Source organism: Nasonia vitripennis, chromosome 5 (genome assembly GCF_009193385.2).
Source record: "Nasonia vitripennis strain AsymCx chromosome 5, Nvit_psr_1.1, whole genome shotgun sequence".
In the NCBI taxonomy this organism is placed as follows: Eukaryota; Metazoa; Arthropoda; class Insecta; order Hymenoptera; family Pteromalidae; genus Nasonia; species Nasonia vitripennis.
In genome coordinates, this window is record NC_045761.1 from 9073666 (window position 1) to 9099698 (window position 26033).

General features: G+C 38.5%; 9 protein-coding genes and 1 long non-coding RNA gene across 14 annotated transcripts; 6 read left to right on the plus strand and 4 right to left on the minus strand.

Annotated features, from left to right (window-relative positions):
* Positions 1–1467: 1467 nt before the first annotated feature.
* On the plus strand, positions 1468–1787 carry LOC107980531 (choline dehydrogenase, mitochondrial-like). Its single transcript, XM_016981378.2, has 2 exons — positions 1468–1555; positions 1644–1787. Exons 1-2 carry the CDS (start codon positions 1508–1510, stop codon positions 1782–1784), a joined length of 189 nt encoding a protein of 62 aa, XP_016836867.1. The 5' UTR covers positions 1468–1507; the 3' UTR covers positions 1785–1787.
* A 476-nt stretch (positions 1788–2263) lies between these two features.
* On the plus strand, positions 2264–5089 carry LOC100123984 (glucose dehydrogenase [FAD, quinone]-like). 2 transcript variants are annotated; one of them, XM_008217469.3, is made up of 3 exons: positions 2264–2346; positions 3066–3614; positions 3770–5089. In XM_008217469.3, exons 2-3 carry the CDS (start codon positions 3074–3076, stop codon positions 5056–5058), a joined length of 1830 nt encoding a protein of 609 aa, XP_008215691.1. In that variant the 5' UTR covers positions 2264–2346; positions 3066–3073; the 3' UTR covers positions 5059–5089. The 2 variants fall into 2 exon arrangements, with proteins under 2 accessions (XP_008215691.1, XP_031787782.1); XM_031931922.1 differs by lacking the exon at positions 2264–2346 and having other exon boundaries at positions 2972–3614.
* Positions 2395–3484, minus strand: LOC116417666. The gene is made up of 2 exons (XR_004227906.1): positions 3373–3484; positions 2395–3275 (listed from the first exon to the last, which is right to left on the minus strand). It is a non-coding gene; the product is annotated as an uncharacterized LOC116417666 (long non-coding RNA).
* Positions 5090–6859: 1770 nt separating the features above from the next.
* LOC100680043 lies at positions 6860–9043 on the plus strand. 2 transcript variants are annotated; one of them, XM_003424529.4, is made up of 5 exons: positions 6860–6964; positions 7165–7719; positions 7803–8103; positions 8179–8301; positions 8388–9043. In XM_003424529.4, the coding sequence occupies exons 2-5, from the start codon at positions 7165–7167 to the stop codon at positions 8741–8743; spliced, it is 1335 nt and encodes a 444-aa protein (XP_003424577.2). In that variant the 5' UTR covers positions 6860–6964; the 3' UTR covers positions 8744–9043. The 2 variants fall into 2 exon arrangements, with proteins under 2 accessions (XP_003424577.2, XP_008215689.1); XM_008217467.3 differs by having other exon boundaries at positions 7803–8301.
* A 1059-nt stretch (positions 9044–10102) lies between these two features.
* Positions 10103–11922, minus strand: LOC100123987 (eukaryotic translation initiation factor 2 subunit 3, Y-linked). Its single transcript, XM_001607733.6, has one exon. The coding sequence runs from the start codon at positions 11586–11588 to the stop codon at positions 10167–10169; it is 1422 nt and encodes a 473-aa protein (XP_001607783.1). The 5' UTR covers positions 11589–11922; the 3' UTR covers positions 10103–10166.
* Positions 11923–13271: 1349 nt separating this feature from the next.
* LOC100123989 (UDP-glucuronosyltransferase 2B20-like) lies at positions 13272–15211 on the plus strand. Its single transcript, XM_031931883.1, has 5 exons — positions 13272–13583; positions 13660–14079; positions 14143–14374; positions 14444–14670; positions 14740–15211. Exons 1-5 carry the CDS (start codon positions 13281–13283, stop codon positions 15028–15030), a joined length of 1473 nt encoding a protein of 490 aa, XP_031787743.1. The 5' UTR covers positions 13272–13280; the 3' UTR covers positions 15031–15211.
* Positions 15212–15495: 284 nt separating this feature from the next.
* Positions 15496–24839, minus strand: LOC100123992 (UDP-glucuronosyltransferase 2B15-like). Of its 2 annotated transcripts, XM_031931686.1 has the most exons (8): positions 24582–24839; positions 23802–24116; positions 17363–17486; positions 16959–17277; positions 16468–16887; positions 16173–16404; positions 15879–16104; positions 15496–15809 (listed from the first exon to the last, which is right to left on the minus strand). In XM_031931686.1, the coding sequence occupies exons 2-8, from the start codon at positions 24094–24096 to the stop codon at positions 15524–15526; spliced, it is 1902 nt and encodes a 633-aa protein (XP_031787546.1). In that variant the 5' UTR covers positions 24097–24116; positions 24582–24839; the 3' UTR covers positions 15496–15523. The 2 variants fall into 2 exon arrangements, with proteins under 2 accessions (XP_031787546.1, XP_031787545.1); XM_031931685.1 differs by lacking the exon at positions 24582–24839 and having other exon boundaries at positions 23802–24512.
* Positions 18978–21230, plus strand: LOC107982225. Of its 2 annotated transcripts, none has more exons than XM_016990344.2 (3): positions 18978–19325; positions 20400–20585; positions 20780–21230. In XM_016990344.2, the coding sequence occupies exons 2-3, from the start codon at positions 20454–20456 to the stop codon at positions 21047–21049; spliced, it is 402 nt and encodes a 133-aa protein (XP_016845833.1). In that variant the 5' UTR covers positions 18978–19325; positions 20400–20453; the 3' UTR covers positions 21050–21230. The 2 variants fall into 2 exon arrangements, with proteins under 2 accessions (XP_016845833.1, XP_016845832.1); XM_016990343.2 differs by having other exon boundaries at positions 18978–19176.
* On the minus strand, positions 21978–22473 carry LOC100123996 (histone H2B). The gene has a single exon (XM_001608176.4). It carries the CDS (start codon positions 22417–22419, stop codon positions 22045–22047), a length of 375 nt encoding a protein of 124 aa, XP_001608226.1. The 5' UTR covers positions 22420–22473; the 3' UTR covers positions 21978–22044.
* Positions 22606–23121, plus strand: LOC100114978 (histone H2A-like). Its single transcript, XM_001608177.5, has one exon. It carries the CDS (start codon positions 22688–22690, stop codon positions 23063–23065), a length of 378 nt encoding a protein of 125 aa, XP_001608227.1. The 5' UTR covers positions 22606–22687; the 3' UTR covers positions 23066–23121.
* Positions 24840–26033: the final 1194 nt, after the last annotated feature.

Below are 26033 nucleotides of genomic sequence, written 5' to 3' on the forward strand. Positions count from 1 at the left end.
ATAAATGAAGAACTCGATGACATGACTCAGTTGCATCTAGATTGAGGTAACGATCGTTAAAAATCTTCCTATTCATCTTATTCAGACTGAAAATGTCTTATCCCTTTTCAATTCAAGCGAGATCAACTACGTGACCGTTTTGCTAATCGAAGCAGGCGTCAAGGAGAACATCATAATGGATATCTCATTGATGGCATTGTATCTCCAGTTGACGGACTACGTCAACTGGGACTACAAATTCGTTCACCTAACTATTGTCGAGGTATGAAGAACAACCAATGCAATCTACCTCGAGGTAAGGTAATGGGCAGATGTTCTGTCCTGAACCTGATGATCGCGACGCCGGCCCACCACAAGGATTACGATGACTGGGCCAGACTAGGATGCGAGGGTTGGGCCTGGGACGATGTCTTTTCCCTGTTCCAAAAGATGGAGAACTTCAGAGCAAGTAACCCTGCGCTCGAGCCCGAATATGCAGCAAAGGAGGACTACTCAGCATCGAGTTACCACCGTACCACAGCACGATGACCGGAGCATTTCTCGATGCTGGTCAAGAGCTTGGTTTTCCTTTGGTCGATTACGACGGCAGCGAGATGATAGGCTACTCCTATGCGCATATGCTATACCTACGCAACTATGAACAATGGATCTAGGTACAGCAGCAATAAAGCCTACCTGCATCCGGTAAAGGGACGGCAGAATCTCTTTCTCACGAGGAAGAGTCGCGCAGACAAAGTAAGTGCTTTTACTTATACAATTAATCAACAAATTCTCACATTGTATAATTCCATAGTACTGCGGATTCACAGGTACTGATAGATCGCTGGCCAAAGCAAGCATACGGCGTATTATTCACTAAACACCGCCGTCGAATCCGCGTACGAGTGCGAAAAGAAGTCATTCTGTGCGCAGGCGCGGTCGGTTCGCCACAGCTCCTTATGCTGTGTCTCCTTATCGGTCCCGCGAATCACCTACAGGAGTTCAACATACCGGTTATAAAATCCTTATCAGTCGGTCAGAATCTGATGGACCACCTATCCTACTGGGGACTGAACTTTTTGGTGAACGATTCAGTGACGGTCGTCACAGAGGAACTTTTCGAACTAACGAACACCGCGATTACCGATTATCTAGGTCGTCGAGAAGGACCATTAACGATAGCAGACAAGGACAGCCAAACATGGAGCTTATCATGACTGGGATATCCATGGGCTCAGACCCATTGGTCCACGAATCTCTGTCGATCGTCGGCGAGCACTACGAGGCCTACATGGCCAACTTCGATCCAAACTACTTCGGCCAACCGGACGACATGAGACGGATGATTTTAGGCGTCAGAGAATCCGTGAGACTAAGTCAAACTCAAGCTATGCAGAAATACGACGCAAAATTACCTGACAATCCGATTCCTGGATGCGAGCAGTTTGAGAAGGATTCGGATGGATTTTGGGACTGCGTGATCAGGACGTTCGCTGATACGCTGTACCATCCTTCGGGGACTTGAAAGATGGGAGCACGAAATGACAGCAGTGCAGTCGTCGATCCGAGACTCAGAGTAAGTGAAAAATTTAACGTACCTCTTCATGGTGTTGTCATCGCATGCGTTAAATAAATTTTTCGATTGTGAAAACGTGTTTCTTCAGGTCATCGGGGTGAAAAGGTTGCGAGTTGTAGACGCCTCTATTATGCCAATTATCGTTAACGGCCACACCAACGTGCCAACCATAATGATCGGTGAGAAGCTTGCCCAAATGGTCAAGAAGGATTGGGGATACTTAGAATAAATGAGAAAAATAAGAATTTACCTTCGCAGTGTTTGTTCATTGATTTGATATAATATATATGCGATGAATAAAAGAATAACGTTTTATTTGTTTATCTAACTGTTATGGCTTTATCAGACTTGAGAAAGGTTTCGATGATGCCCATGACATCAACGTAAAGGCAAGTTGTACTATTTTTATCCTATATCTATAAAAAAAGCTTACGTTTTTAATTTAAAACAATACATGTATTTTATGAATCTGCAGTCAAAAGACTTAAGATGTATAATTATTTAAAATTAAAGAAAAGAAAAAAAGCAAAAATAATCTAAATCATTTACAAATGCCTGAGTAAAATAAGCAAAATGACCCGGGGCTTGACGACTGCGCATACACTCACTGACCGTCAGTCAGTCAAAATTTTACTTCTGCGGTATATTGGGAGGGGAAGTCTTTTCATTTCAGAATTATATGACTATGCAAAAGCCTTGCAGATCTCAGATAGCGCAGACGCTGTGCAGACCAGTGAGCGCATCAGTAGCGTGGCGTCGGTTTCGAAAACCGTTTTTGGACTTCAAACAAGGTGAGCTTGGCAGTGAGAAAATTATTTTTTTATTAAAAATGCGTTTTAAAATCTATTACAGACAAATACTTATTGTGCAAAGACTAATTAATAAAAAAAAAAGATATTCGTCCGGGCTGCTACAGAGCTTCTGCTTGATAGTGAAAAAGCTAATAACAAATAATTGCCACTTGTAATTAAATTAGAATATTATACAGCAAAGCGATAAATTCCTGAATAATTGCACTGAAAGAGATCACATGAGTTTACAAGCTGTATACGTATTAATTTCAAGTCATTATTTACCCCTTTTTTTGCAATATGATATGAATTAATTTTATTCTTTTATTAAGTTTATTTTTTATTTTAAAAATTTATTTGAGTGTAACTATTTACAAAATGCGTTTTGATTGCACTTTGGTTTGTAAGTAATAAGGTCAAACAAAATGCATGATGATTTTGTAAACGAAAACAGGAAGAAACGATTTCCTTAAAACATCATACCGTCGCATTGGGAAATCCGCAATCATTATTATTTTTATTTACCGAAAGAAAGAGGAAGTCAAAGTAGGTCAGAGTTCAACATTTTTTTTCTTCAAAATTTTTAGTTCTGATCGCGTGATTTAATTTAAATATTCTTATATGAATGTTAATCTGTATGGATTTGTTTTCAATTAAAGTAAGCAACAAATGCACAGTATGTAATGTAATTCAACTAACCTTCGTTAAAAAAATTTCAGCCTCTAAAATGCGACGAACCATTACAGCATCACTAGTAACCACAGTTCTACTGCTGTTCGTACCAACACCTAATCAGGCCCAGTCATCATTCTTCAACAACCTCTTCTCAACAGGCAACAGTGCGATCGTTAACGAGCCAAGCAAAGAGCCCTATGACTTTATCGTTGTCGGCGCTGGTTCCGCTGGCTCAGTCTTGGCGAATCGTCTATCTGAGAATCGCAAGTGGCGGATATTGTTGATCGAAGCTGGCGGTGCCGAGGGCCGGCTTAGTCAGATTCCAGTTCTGGTCAGTCTCTTCCAGCTTACCGAATACAACAATTGGGGTTACGAGGTCGAGCCACAACCACGAGCATGTCTCAGCATGAAGAATCGGCGTTGCCCCTGGCCAACTGGTAAATCGCTCGGAGGTACCAGTACTATCAACTATATGATCCATACCAGAGGACACAGAATGAACTATGACATCTGGGCTGCTCTCGGCAATGACGGATGGTCCTATCAGGACGTGCTTCCATATTTCAAGAAGAGCGAGAAGTTCGGCGTACCTGGTAAGAATGAATATTATTTATATTTTAGATACTAGATAAAAATTTAATCACTTAATATAATAAAATCTTGAAAATGAAAAGATGAGCATAAATAATGCAATCAACGTTTGATGTTTGTTGATTTATATTCTAATCAAATACGCACATCTCGACAGGCATTGAAAATTCGACATATCACAACAACACTGGCTATTTGAGTGTGGAGCATGTACCGTATCACACGGAGTTGGCCAAAGCCTTCCTCAAGGCTGGCCAACAGCTTGGCTATAGCATCGTCGACTACAACGGAAGAGACCAGATTGGCTTCTCCTATCTCCAGGTCAACATGCACCACGGAAGACGTTGCAGTGCCGCAACGGCTTATCTCAAAATCCAACGACCAAATCTGCATATTCTTACTGAGGCCCAGGTTAGGAAGGTCCTCATCCGTAAACAGAGGGCATACGGCGTACAATACATCAAGAACGGCAAGAAGCACTCGGTAACTGCTACCAGAGAAGTGATATTATCAGCCGGTACCATCAACTCGGCTCAGCTGCTAATGCTATCAGGCATTGGACCTCGAGATCACCTCGAGGAACTGGGTATCAAAGTAATTCAAGATTCAAAAGTGGGATATAATCTGTACGAGCACGTCGGTTTCTTGGGTTTGACCTTCATGGTAAATCAGAGCGTTAGCATAATGAGCAGCCGTCTCTTGAGATCCGACGTCTTGATTGACTGGGCTTTTGGCACTGGAGGCGTTATTAGTGTTCCAGGTGGTGCCGAAGCTATTGCTTTCCTTAAAACCAAATTTGCGACTGACGACAGACCCGACGTAGAGTTGCTCTTCTGCAGCGGATCATTGCACTCCGACGGCGGCATCAGTCTTAAGTCTAGTCTCGGACTCACTGATGAGATGTACAATACGGTCTTCAAGCCCATTGAGAACCACGACGCCTGGTCCATTTGGCCTATCGTCCAGAACCCTCGCAGCGTTGGCAGAGTCAGCTTAAAATCCAAGAATCCACTGGACCCACCAATCATTGAACCGAACTTCTTTGAACATCCATCGGACCTCGAGCTCATCGTTGAGGGTATCAAGCATGCCATCGAACTGTCCAAAACCAAGCCATTCGCTGCTTTCGGAAGCCGCCTACATAGCACTAAGATACCTGGCTGTGAGCAATTCAAGTTCGCGAGCGACGATTACTGGCGCTGTGCTGTACAGCATCTGCCAGCGATGATGAACCACGAAGTCGGCACTTGCAAAATGGGACCACCGACCGACTCAAGTGCCGTCGTTGATTCGCAGTTGAGAGTTTATGGAATTCAGGGACTTAGAGTTGCTGACGCCTCAATCATGCCTACTATTCCCACCGGACATACCAATGCTGTTGTATACATGATAGGAGAAAAAGCAGCCGATTTAATCAAACAAACCTGGGATGAGGCAACAGAGTAAAAGCCGAGAAGAGATATATACCTAACAAAAAGTATAAAAGAAGAGAAATATGTTCTTATGGCAGCTGTGTATTTCGATATTTCAACAGACTTCGGATCAATCGAAAGTATTGTAAAAGGCTACGTTTGATGATTTTTCGATGGACGTAAATGTACGTAATTATTAGGAGACGAACGTTAAAATATTGAGATTAATTATAGTCATAATTTCGGTCGCGAATACAATTGAAGGTTTAGTCAATCAATGTCTATTCATTCTTGAAATATGTATATAAATATGTAATCGCAAATTTGTAAGTATATAAATGTTATACGTAAAATTAATTCCGCATTTATAGGTGCTAAATACTGCTTATTTGACAGTAACATCGTTAAAGTTTATCTATTCATTTTTCTTGTTAGGAATAAACTAAATTTTAACAATTTTAATGTGATATACTATTATTTTTCATCTAATCATTTTAATACCTAACAATAAGAGATTCATAGAGAACGAATTTTAAATTCTTTTAAAATAAATAAATAAGCTACGAAATTTTATCTTACCTGTATAGAGATATGATGCGATAAAAAAGATGAAACCTCCCTGAAAAGAAGAGCAATCATAACGGTTTCTGGAAGAGCTCATCTGGCATTCAGTGTAATTAACTTGATGACGAATTCTATCTTCTTATTGATGTCTGAAAGATTAAGTATTTGCTTTAAAACCAAGCATTTTATTAAACGGTTATTTTTTGCAGCATATTATTATATCATCTTAAATGTTATGATCATCTTGAATTTTTAACGATAAAAACTAACTTTGAAGGCTTTGTTACATCGAAATTCAATTTGGTTTTTATCAAAAAGTATTCAATAAGTTTTGTCCCTATGTATGTAATCATTTAGAGGAATTTTATTTATTTTACATATAAACAACTTTAACAACTCGTTTTTAATTGTTCTCAAACATAAAAAATCGAAAAATCACCTTACCAACGGAGATCTTCAGTTTCATACGAAAGACGATAATCACTGCATCAACAAGGCCATCCATAACTCTTATTGAATTTTGTTCTAGATTGCAAGATAGCTTAGTCCTTGCTTTGGTTGATTTTAACACTTTGGTATTCGTCTGTCCACCTGCGGATAATAATGCGTGATTAATATAAACATTAATTATATTTTGTAAAGTATTATCAGGTAATAAAGGATTTATAAAGTTACATAGGTATATTTACAGATCAAGCGATTCATTATTAAAAACATATAAACCATATTTTCATTTTTTTTAATTTAACACTTCAAAAATTTATCATCGGTTAGCGCAGTTGCGCGCAAAAAACGCAAACAACATTCGTTGTAATAAAAGCTCATAGTATGGGTATTTCCGTCCAATTGAGGAAGGCTCTATATTTAGAGGGTAAAAGTATAGACGACACGGCTCGTTCTAGACTCTGATATTTTTGAGACATCCTACATTCACGTGTGACCGAAACGTTCGTATACAAGCCATAGTCGCTTATAGTATTGCCTTTGCGACGGACGTTTCTCGCACATCTGGAAAACACACGGGGAAAGCGGCGCGAAGGGTCGCGGGAAAACTACGTGGGAGAAGAGCGACGACAGTCTTGTGTAAAGAAAGCTCTCGAGAAGTGACGTCGAACGTCGTGCTCTCGTACTTTGCGAATAAGTGATTTATTTCATATTTTTCGTAGTACCAGTGTATTGATTACATCGTTAAAAAATTAGCGTGGTGAAACTAAATAATCTAAACTTTTACCGCTTTGAAGTTTGTTTTTACAACCGGACGAAGGGCGCAGGCGTGAAGTGTAAATATTCACAGACGATGCACTATACCTGAAATTACAAATAAACATTACTCTTTGATGCCTTTAGGGCGAGGTAACGAATAAGCGAACTAAAAGGTAAATATTACTATTTAATTTATTATTTATTATTACAATACTGCCGTTTAGTTTTGAAACTATACGAATAATGAATATAAAAAAATTAATTCGCGACCAAAAAATAAAATCTTAAATATTACAAAATTTACGTTTCTTTCATCACGCGATTCTAAATTTGTACTATGACTTTCTCACCAAATACTTATTTTTTTGCGCAGATGGGTCGCTACATACGGCAAACGACGAAAGGAAACTGGAATCCCGATCAACTAAAAAATGCCGTTGAAGCGGTGAAAAAGGGAAAGAAAATTCGCGCGTGCGCGAAAAAATACAAAATTCCTGAAAGTACGCTGAGAAGGAGGATGAAAGAAAATAATCTCGACTCACCTATTATGGGTGTAAGTACAACCTTCACTCCGGAGCAAGAAAGGATTATTGTCGAGTACTTGAAAAACGTCTCCGGTTGGTTTCGCGGGCTGAACTCCATTCAGTGCAGAAAAATAGCCTTCGACACCGCGGAAAAGCTGAAAATAAAGCACAAGTTTAACAAAAAACAAAAGATTGCGGGAAAAGATTGGTTTTGCGGCTTTTTAAAGCGAAATCCAGATTTCAGTATTCGCAAACCGGACGTGCAGAGCAATGAACAGTTTCAACAGTTTTATAAAAAGGAGTTGAATAAGTTTTACCATGATCTGAATCTCATCATCGAGAAATATGAATTTTCACCAGACAGAATTTATAATGTTCAAGAGACAGAGATTTACACAGTCAAGGTATCTATGATTTTATAATAAATTTGCTTTGTGTGGATAAATAATGAGCAGATTGTGTATCAGAAAATATTTAAATATTGTAGGTAAAAGAAAACACTGGTGATAAAAGTTTAAACTCTGAAGTGTCATGGGAGAGAGCAAACAGAACATCAGTAGCATGCGCCACAAATGCTGTTGGATCATTTGTACCTCCAATGTTTGTTTTTCCATTTGAAGACAAAATGCAGCTTATGAAAATAAGTGTACCCGAGGATGCAGTGGTTGAATGCAATTCCAATGGAAACGTAAATGAAGAGATGCATCTAATCTGGTTGAAGCATTTTGCTGAGATGGTCAATCCCACAAGAAGTGATCCAGTTCTTCTCATACTCAACCCTCACAATGGTCATGCAAGTATAGATGCTTATGAATTCTGCAAAGCCAATCATATACATGTATTGACTTTATCGCCACATGCAGCTTTTCAAATGCAACCACTAAATGCAACAATATTCGTGCCTCTCAAAAGAGCTTATTATAGAGAGTGCGAAGCTTATATGAGAAACACTGGAACAAAAGAGATTCCAGTATATAAAATAGCAGGTAATCATCATTATTGAAATATTCCATATGAATACTATATGAACAATTTAAATTTATTTAATGTACTATCTTCTATTTTGTCTTAGATCTATTTACAAAAGCTTTGGATAAAACAGCCAGCATAGATAAGGCTATAAAAGGATTTAAATCAACCGGTATATGGCCTGTTAACCCATTGGTATTGGACATAAAGAAGCTTAATCGCTGTACCAAAATTAATATCCATAGTAATGCTGCTAGTGATGGTAACGATTCTGCTGGTCAAAGAAGCTCTAACAGCAACTCCTGCGACACAAGTAGGACAAGCAGTAGTTCAGCTGAAGATATTGATACTAGTGAAAGCAGTGACTCATCTGAGAACAGTGATCAAGATAGTGACTTGTGTGAAAATCGCTACCAAACTAGAACACGATGCCAAAAAAAAAGAAAATATAATTGTTGAATTATTTTTTCTAAAATAAACATAGGTGATGTTTTGTATATCTTTAAATTTCAAAGAAAATACTTTACAGATTTAATGGCTGAAAATAATAGTAATAATTAAGTATATTTTTGTAGCAAATAAGAATTTTTTGTATAATTTATTACTTTGACATGAGAAATGAATGCTGACTCTTCAACGACTTTCTACTTATTTGTATGTATGCATAACATCCCTTTTATGCTGCGGTGATACATTATTTTATAATCAATTCATATCTTGTGAAAATATCAAAAATTATAAATCCATACAAACATAAACGTAAAACAAATTTGCGCAAATGTTTGAGTTAATATGAGCCGTAATGATGAAAAATAACGAAAAACAATCCAGGTTATAAAAACATCACTAATCTTCACGACACCCAACTACGAAAACCTTTATCTCTTGTTTTAGTCCTATCCTAATACATCGACAATTATTAGATATAGGTACATATACCTACTTATATCATCACAAGGTGATTGATAATAAGAAAGTTTTTCTTTGACATTGGATGCGGATAAATTGTGAGAAATGAAGCTCGGAATGATCAATGAACACATGTTGCTGCATAATATACTTAATTCGCGAGCAAAAACCTAATCTTTTTAGTTTAAGTCTAATATATTTTATACTTCTATTGTTTGGACCTTTAATTCGTTAACAATGCTTAAATGAATAGCAAAAAACACATACATACATTGCGATGGCCAATAATGAAATTGCAGTTATGCTTACTTGTTGACGATCGCGACTCGCGAAGTCTATATTGTCAAAAGTCAAAACATGATAAAACACTACTGAAAATAGCTTGAAAAACCGCGTCTATAACCGCCCGCGCGCTTACTTTATATAGATGGCGCTCGCATCAAGCTACTTATTCGCGCGCTCATTTGAATTGTGAAGAATTATTTCTAAAAGTACTAAAACGTTATTTAAAATGTCTTTTTATTTTGTCCAAGCTATAGAATATTATACTTTTTAATTTTATTATTTTTAAAAGAATAATTTTTTGTTTTTGTAATCGATTTAAATCATTAGTTTATCTTTTAACAAGACATCAATTAAGGAGTATTTGAAATCATAAACTTATAAGGAAAGATTTCATACTTTTCAAAAATTTACTAAAAAATGATTTAAAAATAAAAGCTATAGTTGTGAAAGTATTAGATTATTTAATGAAAACTCATTTACTTTGACTAATTTTTTTACATGGTAAGATCACCGTGATCAAAATCTATTATAACCAATCATATAGTAAAACGATTAATATTTTGAAATATTACTTTAAAAAAGGTGATTAATAAATAGCAGGGTTATAGTAAAAACTAATTCAAATAATATCCATCGTAATTTATTCGTAATAAATTGTACACAATTTCTTTCTTTCCTTTCAATATAATTAATTTTGGTCAGACACTGGATCAATTGTTTCGCCTCCACGAATCTGACCCCATCCAATGAGACGCCAATGTTTCTCAACTCTTCTGGACAACGCAATCTTCTCGTCAATTTCTGTACAAACTGGATTGGTTAAACTAATTTTAGCCAAATCAGCCTTGGTTGCCAGTACTCTTCCACCAGTACTGAGTGATCCAATATTTACTAAGAGAACCTCGTTTCTTGAAAGTTTTGGCACCTTGGCACCTTTCTTGTCTCCTTCGGTTCTGACTCCTAGCAGTCGTTTCAATAGATAATATGAAATTTCTAATTCAATAAATATCTTTGGCAAAGCACCGACTGCTCCCAAAATTTGACCAACCAAACGATCTGCTCTGCACAAAGTTGGCTCAATCTTTGTTCCCACACCAATCAGTCCACCAGGAACGGCGAATTGGAGTTCATTCTGTTCGGCGAACAAAGATACAATTCTTGAAAATATGGGACGACAGGTCAATTTGCCCTCACTGTCTTTGGATACCAATCCTGGGCGCACCTCAATCTCCATGCCAACTTTCAATACACCCTTGAGAATACTACCACCAGCAACTCCACCTTTCAAGTCGTCGACTTCACATCCAGGCTTGTTAACGTCAAATGATCTAATAACAATCAATCGGGGCTCCGAAGTGAAATCTCTTATAGGAACTGGTATTTTCTTGGTAATATACTCGCACAAGACCTCAATGTTATATTTGAGCTGGGCAGAGATAGGAATAATTGGAGCTCCTTCAGCGACTGTACCTTGCACAAATTTCAGAATCTGGTCGTACTGTTCCTTGGCTTGTCCTTCCTTAACCAAGTCTATCTTATTCTGCAAGATAACAATGTGCTTGAGTTTCATAATCTCAATAGCGGCCAAATGTTCAGAGGTCTGTGGCTGCGGACAAGACTCATTGCCAGCGATCAACAACAACGCAGCATCCATGACAGCTGCTCCGTTCAACATGGTAGCCATAAGAATATCGTGCCCAGGGCAGTCGACGAAGGACACATGGCGAACCAATTGGAATCTGCCGGAGCAGATAGGTCTGAGGCAGGGGAAGGAGTCATCCTTACTGGAACCTCCTGAGATGTAGCACGCAGGCCTGGGACACTTCTCGTTGTCGCACTTGTAGATCTTGGCGTTGGCGTAACCCAGCTTAATGGTAATATTTCTCTCCAGCTCGTTCTTGAAACGTACAGTCTGGACACCAGAGATGGCCTTGACTATGGTGGATTTGCCATGAGCCACATGTCCAATGGTTCCAATGTTAATGGTAGCCTGTCGGCTTATAACCTCTCGGGAGAGGGCCGTGAGTTTGGTGACATCGAGCTGGCTGAGGTCCTGCTTATAAAGATTGGGCTGACCCGTGGTCACACCAACGTTCTCTTCGCCTCCCATATTTGTGAACTATCTAGCCGATCGGCACACTTGGGGGAGAAAATATGCTGCAGTGCAGTCTACGACGAGGACGAGTCACTCGGTACACTGGTATACATTTAACAACTGGCCGCCAGATGTGGAAAGCCTCAGACTTGCATCTGCGAGGACGCGGCTGTGGGTGCAGTGATTACGGCGAGAGGATGCTATACGTCTCCTGGCGCGCTTTGCACTGTATTTACCAGCTACTAAGGCGACAGGCTTCCTCGTTAACCTGTACCGCTTGTAGCAAACGTGTATAAGGAATGGCTTTTCTCGCTGCCGGAACACGGGGTTGCATCATGTAGCGACGCTCCCTGTGAGGTGTACGCGCAAGTGCTTGGTCGAGGTTATGTTTGACTGCTGATTGGCTGCGCCATCTTTGAAGTGTTTGTCAGGGCCAATGGGAATGCGAGGAACAGTTAAACGCTTTCGTCGTGATTGGCAAAGTTTTGTGAAATTTGTCCAGATGTCCGCGATTTAAAATTTTTACACAGTCCGCCATTATACGCTCTGACGATTTGAATTGCAGCAAAATGATCTAACGTATATAAATTATTGTTTACAGTTTTTGAGTTATCAAATTGAATAAATATTAACATTCATAACAAATGATTTTTTTCATAACACATCTGGGTACAACAAGATTTCAAAAGTGTGAATTTAATAAATAATATTGATGCAGTAAAAACAATGTATTTTAATTTAATTTAATCTAATCCTTTTCCATGTGCAAAATTACAAGTTTTCCAGGTCAGATAAATACGATATTTGGAATACAGTAAACTGATAAAATACGTTAAAAATTCGATCATTATAATATTTATAATACTTTGTATTTTAATTTCAATACTATAATTTAATTTCCATCATATATAACACAGCTATGCGTATTCATTAAAATCAGCGGCTCGACGATTTATCCGTCATGTATTAAATCTAAAGATAAACTTAGTGGAAAAATATAATCAATTCAATTATCTTCAACGGGTTAAAATAATTCATTATCCTAAGATAAATTATATATTATACCACTGTTATCTGTATGTATTGATAAATTGAATCTATATAATGCACTGCAGTAGACTCCTGATTAGTTAGTCACACTTGTTGTAGATTGCAGTAACACTGTTCATTACAGAGCAGATTAATTCAAAAAGGGATAAAATCATTTGGGGGTTTATATAACCATCAGCGAATAATATTTAACATACTTCTATAATCAAAAAAATCTATACAAAATTCATTAGAATTATTTGACAAAATTCTAGTATATATTGCCTATAGCGGAAATAAAAAAGTGTGCGTATTATATAATGTACATTTCCACTCCTTGTCTTTATACACAGATCAATTATGATTGTTAATATCTTACAGATAAAAAATCTCAACACAGGATATATATATATATATATATATATATATATATATATATACATTTTTTTTTCTAAATTGCAGTTCTCGCTCAAAATGCAGCTCTTATTAAATAGAACAACATTATCAACGCTTGTGATAGCTATTATTTTGTGTTTTGGCATCCGATCTTGTGATGGACTACGGATTCTCGGATTATTTCCATTTCAAAGGTATAATTCATAAATTGTTTATAATTCTTGGCAAAAAAAAAATATCTCTTAAACATTGATATCGTTTTTCAGTAAAAGTCACTTCGCCATGGCGGGAAGTTTGATGCGCGGCCTTGCAGAACACGGTCATCAAGTTGACGTCTACAGTCATTTCCCTCTGAAGCAATCGATACCAAACTACAAGGATTACAGTTTGGCCGGTACATTGCCAGATCTAATAAACAATTTGACTTATCAGGTTCTGACTCAGGAATTGGCTACTTCTATGTCATTGAGCAAATGGATTGAAATATCCGGTTTGTCTGTTTGCAAACTGATGGATCTGCCGGTTTTTCGAAGGCTTTTCGAGGAGCCACCCAGCGATCCAGCCTACGACCTGATTGTGACTGAGGTGGTTATGCGTATATGTCAAATTAAAAAAAAATTTAATTAAATTTGTAATAATAAATAATAATCAAATCACGCAGGCATGCCTTTCTCTGTGCTATCTCGCGTGGAATCGTCGACTCAACGTACCGATGGTCGACTTGATGACAACCGTACCTCCAGACTGGATACACTCAGTGCACGGTAATCCCCAGAATTTGGCCGTAGAACCATCTATGGTAACACGATACATGCCTCCAATGACGTTTCTGGAGCGTCTGGACAACGTCATCACTAGTTACAAAACTGTAGCGACATTTTACTCGGGTATGCGTGAACAGGACACATGGGTGCAACAAAACTTTGGGCCTGGCTATCCATCAGTCGTTGATATGCAGAAGGATCTGGCCTTGCTGCTAATCAATTATCATCCAGCTTTGTACGGTCGGAGAACTTTTGTGCCGTCCATCATACCCGTAGCTGGAATGCACGTTGTTGATCGCAACGAGACTCTGCCAAAGGTCAGTCATGTGCTAATAAGCAAATAAGTGTATATCATACGGTGGAGTAAATTTGATTTTTAGGATCTACAAAAGTGGCTCGATGACAGCGAAGCGGGCTTCGTATACTTTACTTTCGGCTCGATGGTCCGGATAGAGACCTTTCCCAAACCGATACTCCAGTCGTTTTACGAAACTTTCGAAAAAATCGCACCGGTTCGCGTGCTCTGGAAAATCGTCCAGCCAAAAGAGCTTCCACCCAATCTGCCGAGCAACGTCATGACGCAAACTTGGCTGCCGCAAGTTCAGATTCTCAGTGAGTGATTTTTCTTATTTTTGATTTGAAAAAAATTGGCTATTACATAATTTAATTTACACATTCTAGAGCACAAGAACATCCGGGCGTTTATAACGCATGGCGGACTGATGGGAACGCACGAAGCTATTTACTACGGCGTCCCAATGGTAGGCATCCCTCTGATGACCGATCAGCATTTCAATATCAAGACTTACGTGACGAAGGGAAACGCTGTCAAGGTCGAGTTACAAGAGATAACCACGGAGAAATTAACGAGCGCCGTCAGCCAAGTGTTGAAGAATCCGGTGTACAAGTAAGTCGCATTAAAAATATTCATCCACTGCCTCTCACTTTAATATCGCGATGTATTAATTCCCTTATCAATTCTTAGAAAAAATGCAGCACAACTCAGTAAAAGCTTTCGAGATCAGCCGATGAGCCCTATGGACACTGCTGTCTTTTGGATCGAGTACGTTGCACGCCATGGGAAAAATGCCCTCAGGTTACCCGTCGTGGACATGCCCTGGTGGCAAGCTAATTTGTTGGACGTTTATGGGTGTATTATAGCAGCAGTTTTAATTGCAATTTACGCAGGCTTTAAGATTAGAAAAATAATGAAGTTGGTTACATCAAAATGTAGTTTTAATAAGACGAATAAAAAGAAAACTAATTAATCACGATAGATAGGTCAACTATCACACTGTCGGTAGATGAAGTAAAGTGTAGAATACGCCTAAATAATTACGCTGTTAGATTTGCAATGTATACCTTCACTGTATAATAATTACTTGTATATATTATTCGCGTTTATATATAAAGAGTAAATTTCATAGGGATGAACTTGACTTTAAATAATGCGTGCAAATTCATCTATGATGTATGAAATGAATTTGATTAAAATTACAAAATTTATTATTAAAGTATTTATATACATATAAATAAAGTGTACAATAAATATGAATATAAAGGTAAATAAAAAGGATTGTATTAACAATTATATGGAATTAAATTTTGTCGATAAAAGCGCGTTGTTCACTAAGAGACAGATTGCTTCTTCTAATATTAGTCTAAATTTAACTTTTTATATTTAATTTTATTGTAAAATAATTCCAAAACTATTTACAACAATCACTTATATCATCATCTAGTTTATCAATAAGATTACTGTCAATTGGTTTTCGTTTTGCTATTCGTATAAATACAAAGTTTCGAAGTAAAGAATTGCGTTATCATTTTAACAATCTTAATGCATAGGTAAACTAAAATTATAAGTGCTCCTAAGATGCATCCATAAACGTCCAACAAATTAGCTTGCCACCAGGGCATGTCCACGACGGGTAACCTCAGTACATTTTTTCCGTGTCGTGCAACGTACTCGATCCAGAAGACAGCAGTGTCCATAGGGCTCATCGGTTGATCTCGAAAGCTTTTACTGAGCTGCGCTGCATTTTTCCTAAAAATGTTGAGGGTGTATTATAATTTTTTAGAAGCATCATCAACATTTTTTAATTATATGACTTACTTGTACACTGGATTCTTCAACACTTGGCTGACGGCGCTCGTCAATTTCTCCGTGGTTATCTCTTGTAACTCGACCTTGACAGCGTTTCCCTTCGTCACGTAAGTCTTGATATTGAAATGCTGATCGGCCATCAGAGGGATGCCCACCATTGGAACGCCGTAGTAAATGGCTTCGTGCGTTCCCATCAGTCCGCCATGCGTTATAAACGCCCGGATGTTCTTGTGCTCTAGAATGTGTAAATTATGTAAGTAATCGCCAATTTTTTTCAAATCAAAAATAAGAAAAATCACTCACTGAGAATCTGAACTTGCGGCAGCCAAGTTTGCGTCATGACGTTGCTCGGCAAATTGGGTGGCAACTCTTTTGGCTGGACGATTTTCCAGAGCACGCGAACCGGTGCGATTTTTTCGAAAGTTTTGTAAAAAGTCTGGATTATCCGCTTAGGAAAGGTCTCTATCCGGACCATCGAGCCGAAAGTAAAGTATACGAAGCCCGCTTCGCTGTCATCGAGCCACTTTTGTAGATCCTAAAAATCAAATTTACTCCACCGTATGATATACACTTATTTGCTTATTAGCACAGGACTGACCTTTGGCAGAGTCTCGTTGCGATCAACAACGTGCAATCCACCCACAGGCACAATAGACGGCGGAAAGGTTCTCTGGCCGTTTAGTGTCGGTTGATAGTTGAGTAGCAACAAAGCCAAATCATTTAGCATCTCAACGACAGATGGATAGCCGGGTCCAAAGTTTTGTTCCACCCATGTGTCCTGTTCCCGCATACCCAAGTTAAACTTCACTATAGTTGTGTAATACGTGATGACGTTGTCCAGGCGCTCCAGGAACGTCATTGGGGGTATGTATGGTGTGAGAAAGGACGGATCTACGGCGAGGTTCACGGGATTTCGACGTGCCCAGTTTAACCAATCCGCAGGTACAGTTGTCATCAGGTCGACCATCGGTACATTGAGTCGACGATTCCACACGAGGTAACATAATGACAGGGATACCTGCAATTATTAATTCCACTTTTTTAAATATTGCAATAAAATGAGAAAAAAATTATACAGATTCTAACCACCTCGGATACAATAAGATCATATGATGGATCGTTGGGCGGTTCCTCAAAAAGCCTGCGAAAAACCGGTAAATCCATAAGTTTGCAAACAGGCAAACCGGATATTTTCAGCCAGTTGTTCAACGCCATAGGAGTACCTAATTCCTGAGTGAGCACTTGATAAGTCAAATTGTTCATTAGATCTGGCAATGTACCGGCCAAACTGTAATCCTTGTAGTTTGGTATCGGTTGCTTCAGAGGGAAATGACTGTAAACGTCAACCTGATGACCGCGTTCTGCCAGGCCACGCATCAAATTTCCCGCCATGGCAAAGTGGCTTTTACTGAAAATAATATCAGTGTTCGACACTTGCAATAAAAATTTCCAAATCTTGTAGAGGTATCACTACTCTCGACACACTACCTTACCTTTGGAATGGAAATAATCCGAGAATTCGTAATCCATCGCAAGATCGTATGTCAAAACATAAAATGGTAGCCATCAGAAGTAAAGATGCTGCAATTCCTTTTAATACGCACCACATTTTGAAAGCTGCAATTTAATTGTAAATGCTATATAGATGTACAATAAATAAAAATAACTAAATTTCAATCTTTTATATCTGGTACATTTTTAAATGTATATTTTTATATATCTCACGATCAGTTATTTTATCTGATGGACAGCTAGCAAATGAGAATAAAATTAATTTATAAAAAAACTTTTTAACTATTTATTGCCATAAACATATAATTAAATACTGATGTTGCTCATACTTTTACCTTAAATTAAGTTTTTAGAAATCAGACGATCAAGGTTTGATTAATTTTAACCGCGTGATTGTGAGCTTTCATCGATAATATCTAAATTTCTAATAAATGTAAGAATATAATAACGATTAATAAGGGACGACCTTACCTTTGTATAAATATATCTATCTTTCGTATATAAATGAAGAGTACGGTCATATGTATGTACCTATCTGCAGTCGTGTAACTGGGCGATCGCGGGAGACAGTGACTTTATATGGTAGATTTATCATTAATATCAATCATCCGATAACGGCCATACATAATTTCACTCATGATAATATGGATTTTAAATTGCAATAAACAGTCGCGGATTGATTACAAACGCATTTACTTTTTTGTTGATTAGAGTCAATAAAATCGTTAATAATTTTTACAGTTGCTAATTTATGCGGTGCTTCAGAACCTTAGAGACACAAAAAATAACTAAAGCAGAAAACTACTATATACTATTTTATAGCAGCACTGTAGATTATACTGATTTGAAAAAGAGCCACAGAGATGCCATTTCAGCAAGACATTTTTTTTTCTCTAAAAAGAAATAAAGATTTTTTAAACTAAAGCAATACATACGCTAATATGTATTAAATTACCAGTCCGAATGCTGAATTAGCGATTCATCGAACACATCTAATGCATTGTCTACCTCTGTCTATAATGACTACTACATGAAGCATTGCAGGGCCTGGGCGGAGTAGAGACTTGGGAAATACCGGCGACGACGGAAAGACAGCTTAGGCTTCGCTATAAAACAGTATTTTGAAATTCTGGACTTTCTTATTGTAATCATTGCAAACCGTTTTAAATGCACATTTTGTAAGTATATATATGTATGCGTCATATCATAAAGATACGTATGTAAACGTTTTTTAATTGTGTATTTCGTAGGAGACCCTTAAATGAAATGTAAATAAATAAATTTTAAATGGAGCAGAAATAAACTTGATCCATATTTTTATAACTAAATCCTTAAATTTTACAATGTAGAATTTTACCTTCTTTCTATTTTACTTTTTCATGCTATTCTTTGCAATGAATGGCAAATGCCAACAAATATTTTTAATATTTTGCCACAAGATGTATAGTACATCAAGAGAGAAAAAATTCGCTACGTCAGCTTTTGCCATTCTTCAGGAAGAGCGTACAGAGACAAGTTCTCGTAAGACGATCTCCTATATGACAATCTGCTGCCCCGCTTGACGCTTATCGCTCAGTGAGTTCGTAGCATCAGTAACTGCATAAGCTGCATGTGCTGAGCTTGAGCATTATTAATATTGCGCGTTATACATGTGGATTATTAAAACCTTAAAGTATAGATCCTTCATAGACAATATGACGGGGCGTCTGAGAAAAGCGGGGAAACCCTGAATCTGTCTGCAGACGGTTTAATATAATCTGGATAACACTTCCATAAATGAGAGCTATTTATTCAGGTATATAAAGCTTGAGAACTAAGGGAAAAAAGCCCAAGCCCGAACTCGAGAAAGAACAGTCCGAAGTCTGAACGCGTTCCGCAAAGATCGAATACCTTTGTATTTCGCTAAAATTTCGCTAGAAAGTGCACGAGCATCGCGTTCTTCAAGTAAGTTTATCTTCAATTTATTGCTCTCGACATGCACAGTTTCGTGGATAGGCGCTTCGCACTGCGAATCTATAGTAGAAGCCACAGTATAGGCTCGCGGCTCATTCGATTTTTAGTAATCGTTTGATATCAGCATACACGCATAAATTTGTACAATACAGCGCGTATGAATGAGTGGGATATTCTTCGGCAACGCTCGCGTGCGTAGTTTAGTAATAAGTTCGAAAATGTAATCGTGTTCTCGAGTAGCGCACGTTTTGAACGCATGTGTCGAGCAAAAAAAGGGTCTCGCTTTGTGAACGAGATGCCGAGCCGATTTTACGAGCTTTCCTCGGAAGAAAGTATATCGGCTCGGATTCGATTCTCGAGTGCAAGCATCTGTCCGCAATACGGACAAGGCCCGCACGGCTGAGTCTGGCGCGCGGTCTTTGGGCTCGGGATCGAGTTGTTGTTTTATTGATGGCTGTACGGATTAGCGCGGGGACAGCTTCAGCGTTAGCTTCGGGGTTTTTCCCGGATTTTTTCTGATACAGTAGAACCATTGTTCGCGTGAGAGGACGGAGTGGGAAATGCGAGCGTTTTTGTGTGTGTGTGTGTGTGTGACGTAAGTGTGATAAAAATGTGACAAGAGTGCAACAATTAAAAGTGTGATAAAACCGTAAGTTTTTGTCATAGTTGAGACAAGATCTAGCAAAATATAGACAAATTATCATAGTTTTATATTTAACGCATATATAGAAGCATAAAATACATAATAGTGTATTCATACTATTGTAACGCTTTTTAAAAAAAATAATGATTTTATACAATATTTAGAAGAATTTTAAAATATGCATTAGTTACACTTTTAGAACAGGTATGTCACACTTATATTAAAAGAGAGTGATAAAAGTAGTATAAAATGTTCCAACTAAGACAAAAACTCATGCTTTCATCATTATAAAATTACACTTAAATGTGACAAAATAATCATAAATCTGAAAGATGACGCATATTATCTATTTAGTTTTAGAATTTCACCAAAGTGTTTTTATAAATTAATTATTAACTAAAAAAATGTTTGCGTCTTTTTAGTTTGTCGTTCGGTTGTCTCATATTGAAAATAGCGTAACTGAAGCTGCAGTTAAAATGGCTATGTACGATCTGAATGCTATTCCGATGAACAATCGTTTGAGGTTTGATCATCGGCAGTATCAACTTACGGCTACGAGTGCCTTCAAAGTTTTGGAGACGGGGATGGCGTATGGCAATTTCAGAGAGGTAAAAACTACAATATTCTTATTGAAATTTATTGCAATTTTTTTGTAAAAATTTATTGATCACGCGTTCTAATGATCAATTCATAATAGATATAAAACTTTGTCATCTATATGTACGTTTTGCATAATCGATATTTATGTAATAGTTTGAATATCGTAAATATTATAAATTAATGAATTTATTGAAATTTTCAGCAATTTTTTATTAGAATAACAAGAAACGTGATGTATAGGAATAGAAGGCCTTACATCATATACGTCGACATAACAAAAGCAGATTTCGACCAAATTATGATGCGAGCCAGGCGTATACAACAATTATTACAAAATAGAAGTCATAACAAAGTAGTATACCAAAATTCAAGTATCCATGTATGGACCCAGGGCCCTCGTATGGATGGACCTAGCGAAATGGACCTACTATGCTTTGTTTTCGTGGCTCCAATGGCAAAAGAATTTAGATAGTCGAACGAACTTTCATTCAGATGATGAATATTGCAAAATTCGTAGATGATGATTACTGTAGATTTAATGAATATTTTTGTAAGCGTAACAACGATCACTCAGATTATTATAGTGACGAAAATTATTATAATTAAGGCTAAGTTAAGGGAAAGACAAAAGTTTTAATGGAAAATAAATAGTGAAAATCACAAATCTACAATTACATGACTACCGGCGACCGATATATACATGTGTATGCAGTGTTTATATTTCACAATTCATTTTTAGTTTAGACTTATTTACTTACTATTTCTTCTAAACAAAGTAAGAAAGCATATCATTTAAAATGTCAGATTTTATTTTTTGAAATTTCCCGCTAAGAGAGATCCTATGACTTTTTTATACTTTAGACGTTGAATTTAAATCTCGCGGTCTCTCCAATCCGCCATTCTTATTAAGGCTGCGTTTAGATGGAGTCTGGCAATCTTATTTATATATATATATATATATATATATATATATATATATATATATATATATATATATATATATATATATATATATACACTAATTAGTATATACTAAAATCTCGTAAGATGGCGCTGGCATCGTATTTGGAAGCGCGGGAGGTTTAAATTAAGTCACGTTTAATTTTTTTTTTTTCAAAAGTAATAAATACTTTAATAAATTATGCATTTTTTTCAAGATTTTAGTACTAATTTGTTGGAATTATTTTTGGTTGAAATTTTCTATAGCTTAGATGGTTCAGAGCTGTTCATCGCAAAATATTTCGGTTTGAGCGAACTGACCATACGAATTTTTTTCATTTTTATAAATATGCGTGTACATTATAATATGTACTTTAAGTTTCATATAATTTGTATGGAACTTTATAAATAAATTTAACAATGAGGGTGCAGAATGCAAAATAGTTTGGTATACGTTTGAATATTATTGGTGGCCCTGAAAAGGGCCGATTGTTGGTTTTATTGTCAAAGGCAGTGAAGTGCTCCAATTTACTTGGAGCTGGTGTACTTGGTGACGGCTTTGGTACCCTCGCTGACGGCGTGCTTAGCGAGCTCGCCGGGAAGCAGGAGCCTGACAGCTGTCTGGATCTCCCGGGAGGTGATGGTCGACCTCTTGTTGTAGTGGGCCAGGCGAGAGGCTTCGGCGGCGATGCGCTCGAAGATGTCGTTGACGAAGCTGTTCATGATGCTCATGGCCTTGCTCGAAACACCGGTGTCAGGGTGGACCTGCTTCAACACTTTGTAGATGTAGATAGCGTAGCTCTCCTTCCTCCTCTTCTTGTGCTTCTTCTTGTCGCCCTTGGTGATGTTCTTCACGGCCTTGCCGGCCTTCTTCACTGCCTTTCCGCTTGCTTTAGGTGCCATGGCGATACGCTACTCAGGATACCGAGGTAAGCCGAATCATGCCGAGCGGAGTTTTGGAGCGGCTTTATAAGGCCGGCGGGGCAGCGATGCCGAGCGAACCAGCCGCGAGGCTCCCCACCACTCGCCGAACTCGCGCAGCTGCTGGCTCGGTGCAGCTTCGGCCGGGGACATAAAACGCGCCGCGAGCTCTTCCAGAGCATCAGTCCTCTTGGTTTCGTTCGCGAAGCCAGTTCTACACTACTTAGTACACGCAACTACTCATAGCATCATGTCCGGACGCGGCAAAGGCGGTGGCAAGGTCAAGGGAAAGTCAAAGACCCGCTCCAACAGGGCCGGACTCCAGTTCCCCGTCGGTCGTATCCATCGGCTGCTGAGGAAGGGTAACTACGCCGAGCGCGTGGGAGCCGGTGCTCCGGTCTACCTGGCCGCTGTCATGGAGTACTTGGCCGCTGAGGTGCTCGAGTTGGCAGGCAACGCCGCTCGCGACAACAAGAAGACGAGAATCATCCCCCGTCACCTCCAGCTGGCCATCCGCAACGACGAGGAGCTGAACAAACTGCTCTCCGGAGTCACGATCGCCCAGGGTGGTGTGCTGCCTAACATCCAGGCCGTACTTCTGCCCAAAAAGACCGAGAAGAGCTCTTAAACTCGACATGACCCTATCGATCATTGACTAAACACAATCGGCCCTTTTCAGGGCCACCAATATTTTTTGAACGTAAAACACTATTTGTTGAATGAGTTATTTTTAGGAATATTTGATAAATACTCTATTACACACACACACACACATATATATATATCATTTAATATATGTATTTTATATCGTCGCTTCCTACGAGACTAGCACATCTTATAAGCTACCAACGAATACTAATCTAGTTCCGATACTTTATTTTTTAAGAGAAATACGGATTTAAACAATTGAATTTCTTTTGAAATGAGACAATAACTTATTTTTTTAGCTATTTTAACAATAGTTGTCAATTTCTTAGCAAGTTATTCAGCTGTTAGTACTGTACTTGTTGCGCTATATATATTTACGTATTATTTCGTTACATTATTAATAAATTTTAAACCTACATATAGATAAAATTACGGTTCTCAGTATGAGTTGATATAGTTTTAGATGTATTTAAAATTAGGAAATTTGCAAATTAAATTTTGTATGGGCACTTAGCACGTAATCATTCAGCATATTTAAATATCATCTATTATCAATATTGTTGTAATTAAATTCAAATAATTGTTCTACGCATAAAAAACATTTGATGGCCCTGAAAAGGGCCGATTGTTTATCAAAATTGTGTATGATCACTTGGAGCTATTATATTTAGTAACGGCCTTGGTACCCTCGCTAACGGCGTGCTTGGCAAGCTCACCAGGAAGCAGAAGCCGGACAGCGGTCTGTATCTCCCGCGAGGTTATGGTACTCTTCTTGTTGTAGCCAGATAGACGAGAGGCCTCGCCAGCGATGCGCTCGAAGATATCGTTGATGAAGCTGTTCATGATGCTCATCGCCTTGCTCGAGATTCCCGTATCCGGGTGCACCTGCTTCAGCACCTTGTAGACGTAGATACCGTAGGTCTCCTTCCTCTTCTTAACCTTCTTCTTCTCTCCCATGGGCGCTACGTTTTTCGAATTTTTCTGCGCTTTGACGATGCCGATCTTCTTCATGGATTTACCAATAGACTTGCCTGGGGGAGCCATTGTCGAAGTTTCAGAAAACGAAAGATAAATCACCGAGACACTAAATATCGATAACTGTATCAGCAATCTGAGAATTTTAATGGTTTTCGCTGGAAATCGGGCGCTTTTATCCACATTCGCGAATCAGCGCCGAACCAATAAGCACGCTCACTACCACTAGTCAATTTTCCCTCTTACGCGAAAAATCCTCGCGATTGGTTCGCCCCTGATTCGCGAAAATGTATAAATTTGCGGCAACATCAGAGACGAATAATACTGCGTCATTCGGAGTTTTCATGTATGTCGTAGATGATCGCTCGCAAGGCGGTGTCCTGCACCCACTCAAACCAGATTTTTTCCCAACAAAAATACCGAAATCATTGAACAACTTACTTAAGCGACTCTTTTCGAAACTGTCGTTATTCTTTGCACATAAAGAGCGCAATGTATGATTTAATCTAATAACGCCCTACCTTATATTTGTCCCTCAGAATGCGATTGTACCAAAAGAAAAATTCGTTACAAGCAACCGCTTTTCTAAAAAGTGAACTTGAATTTCGGTTGGTATAGGTCGATAAAACAGAAGTATGGCGAGCGAGCTGCATGTGTCTGTGTGTGTGCGAGGAGAATACGAAATGCGCGAGCCAATCAGAGCGAAGCAAAGCATCTAGATGACGGGAGTAAAGGGGACGCAGCCTGCACCGAGTTATGAGAAGCTAGTTACAGTCTATTTTCAGCCGCCGAGATCGCGAGAGTATAGGAGGGGCGGAAGCGAACGGGCAAGAGTGCGCTTCTCTCCCTCTCGCGGCTCGGCTCGAATCGGGCAGTTTCGTGTTGAGCGTCGCGCGAGACGCCGGGCGCGCGCCGAGAGAAATATTGCGAGTGTTTAGACTAGTGCTTTGTTGCGTGAGAATTTTCATGGAGTGTTGATCTCGGTTATTTTAGTGTCGCGGTAGTCTTTGAGTCCTTCGGAAGTGAGAAAAGCACCGGGGCGAGCTATCTGCAATGGAGACGATCCAGAGGAAGGTGCGGCAGTCCAGGAAGCCACGTCGCACCAAACTCGGAGGGAGGCCATGGTAAACTTCAACCTTTGCCCTTCACTATTGAAACGTCAAGTCAATAAGGTAACAGTACGCTTATACTCTCAGATACTTCGATATCGGAAGGACTGCGAGCTGGTCGTGGGGTTTTCGTTAGGTCGGTAGACAAATTCGCAAATCTCGGGAGTATCGGATGGGGGGAGAAGCATCGCATGTGGTAATCGAGACAAAGAGAGTGATTATAAAAAATAAATTAGTACTTACATCGAGAGAGGAGACGCTAAGCGGATTTTCCAGAAAAAAAAACAGAACGCCGCGTTTGTAGAGAAATGGCGAGTAGCGCGCGCGAAGACGTTGATTCCGGGAATCGGCCACTTCAACTCGAAGTAGGGGAGGGAGAGCGTGGTGCGAAACGAGCGCGGCGTATACACTGTATATATGTACTGTGCGCGTGTAAGTAAAATAGAAAGAAAGAAAACGTGGCGTGAATGCATGTTAGAACTGTCATTTGTCAATTTAAATTTGCAACGAACATTTCACGGTTTTTTATACAGTGCCTTTTGAAAATCTTCGGGGGCCATTTTTTTTCGCTCATCGAAAGGTCGAGATGAAAACCTTGACGTTTTGCAACATTACTTCGATATTTTACTATTTCTCTTTCTGTATCGAATTTTCACTTTTTATGATGAAACTATTCATATTTTAGCATTACCGTTTATAAATTCGGATTTTTTAAAAATAAAACTAATTTAATTTTTTTTTTACGTATTCATCAAACTTTGACGTTTTGATACAATACTTCGATGTTTTACTTTTTCGTTTTCTGTATCTATGATTGGCTTTTTAAAAAAAAATTTCGTTAATATTTTTGGCGGAAGGACGAGT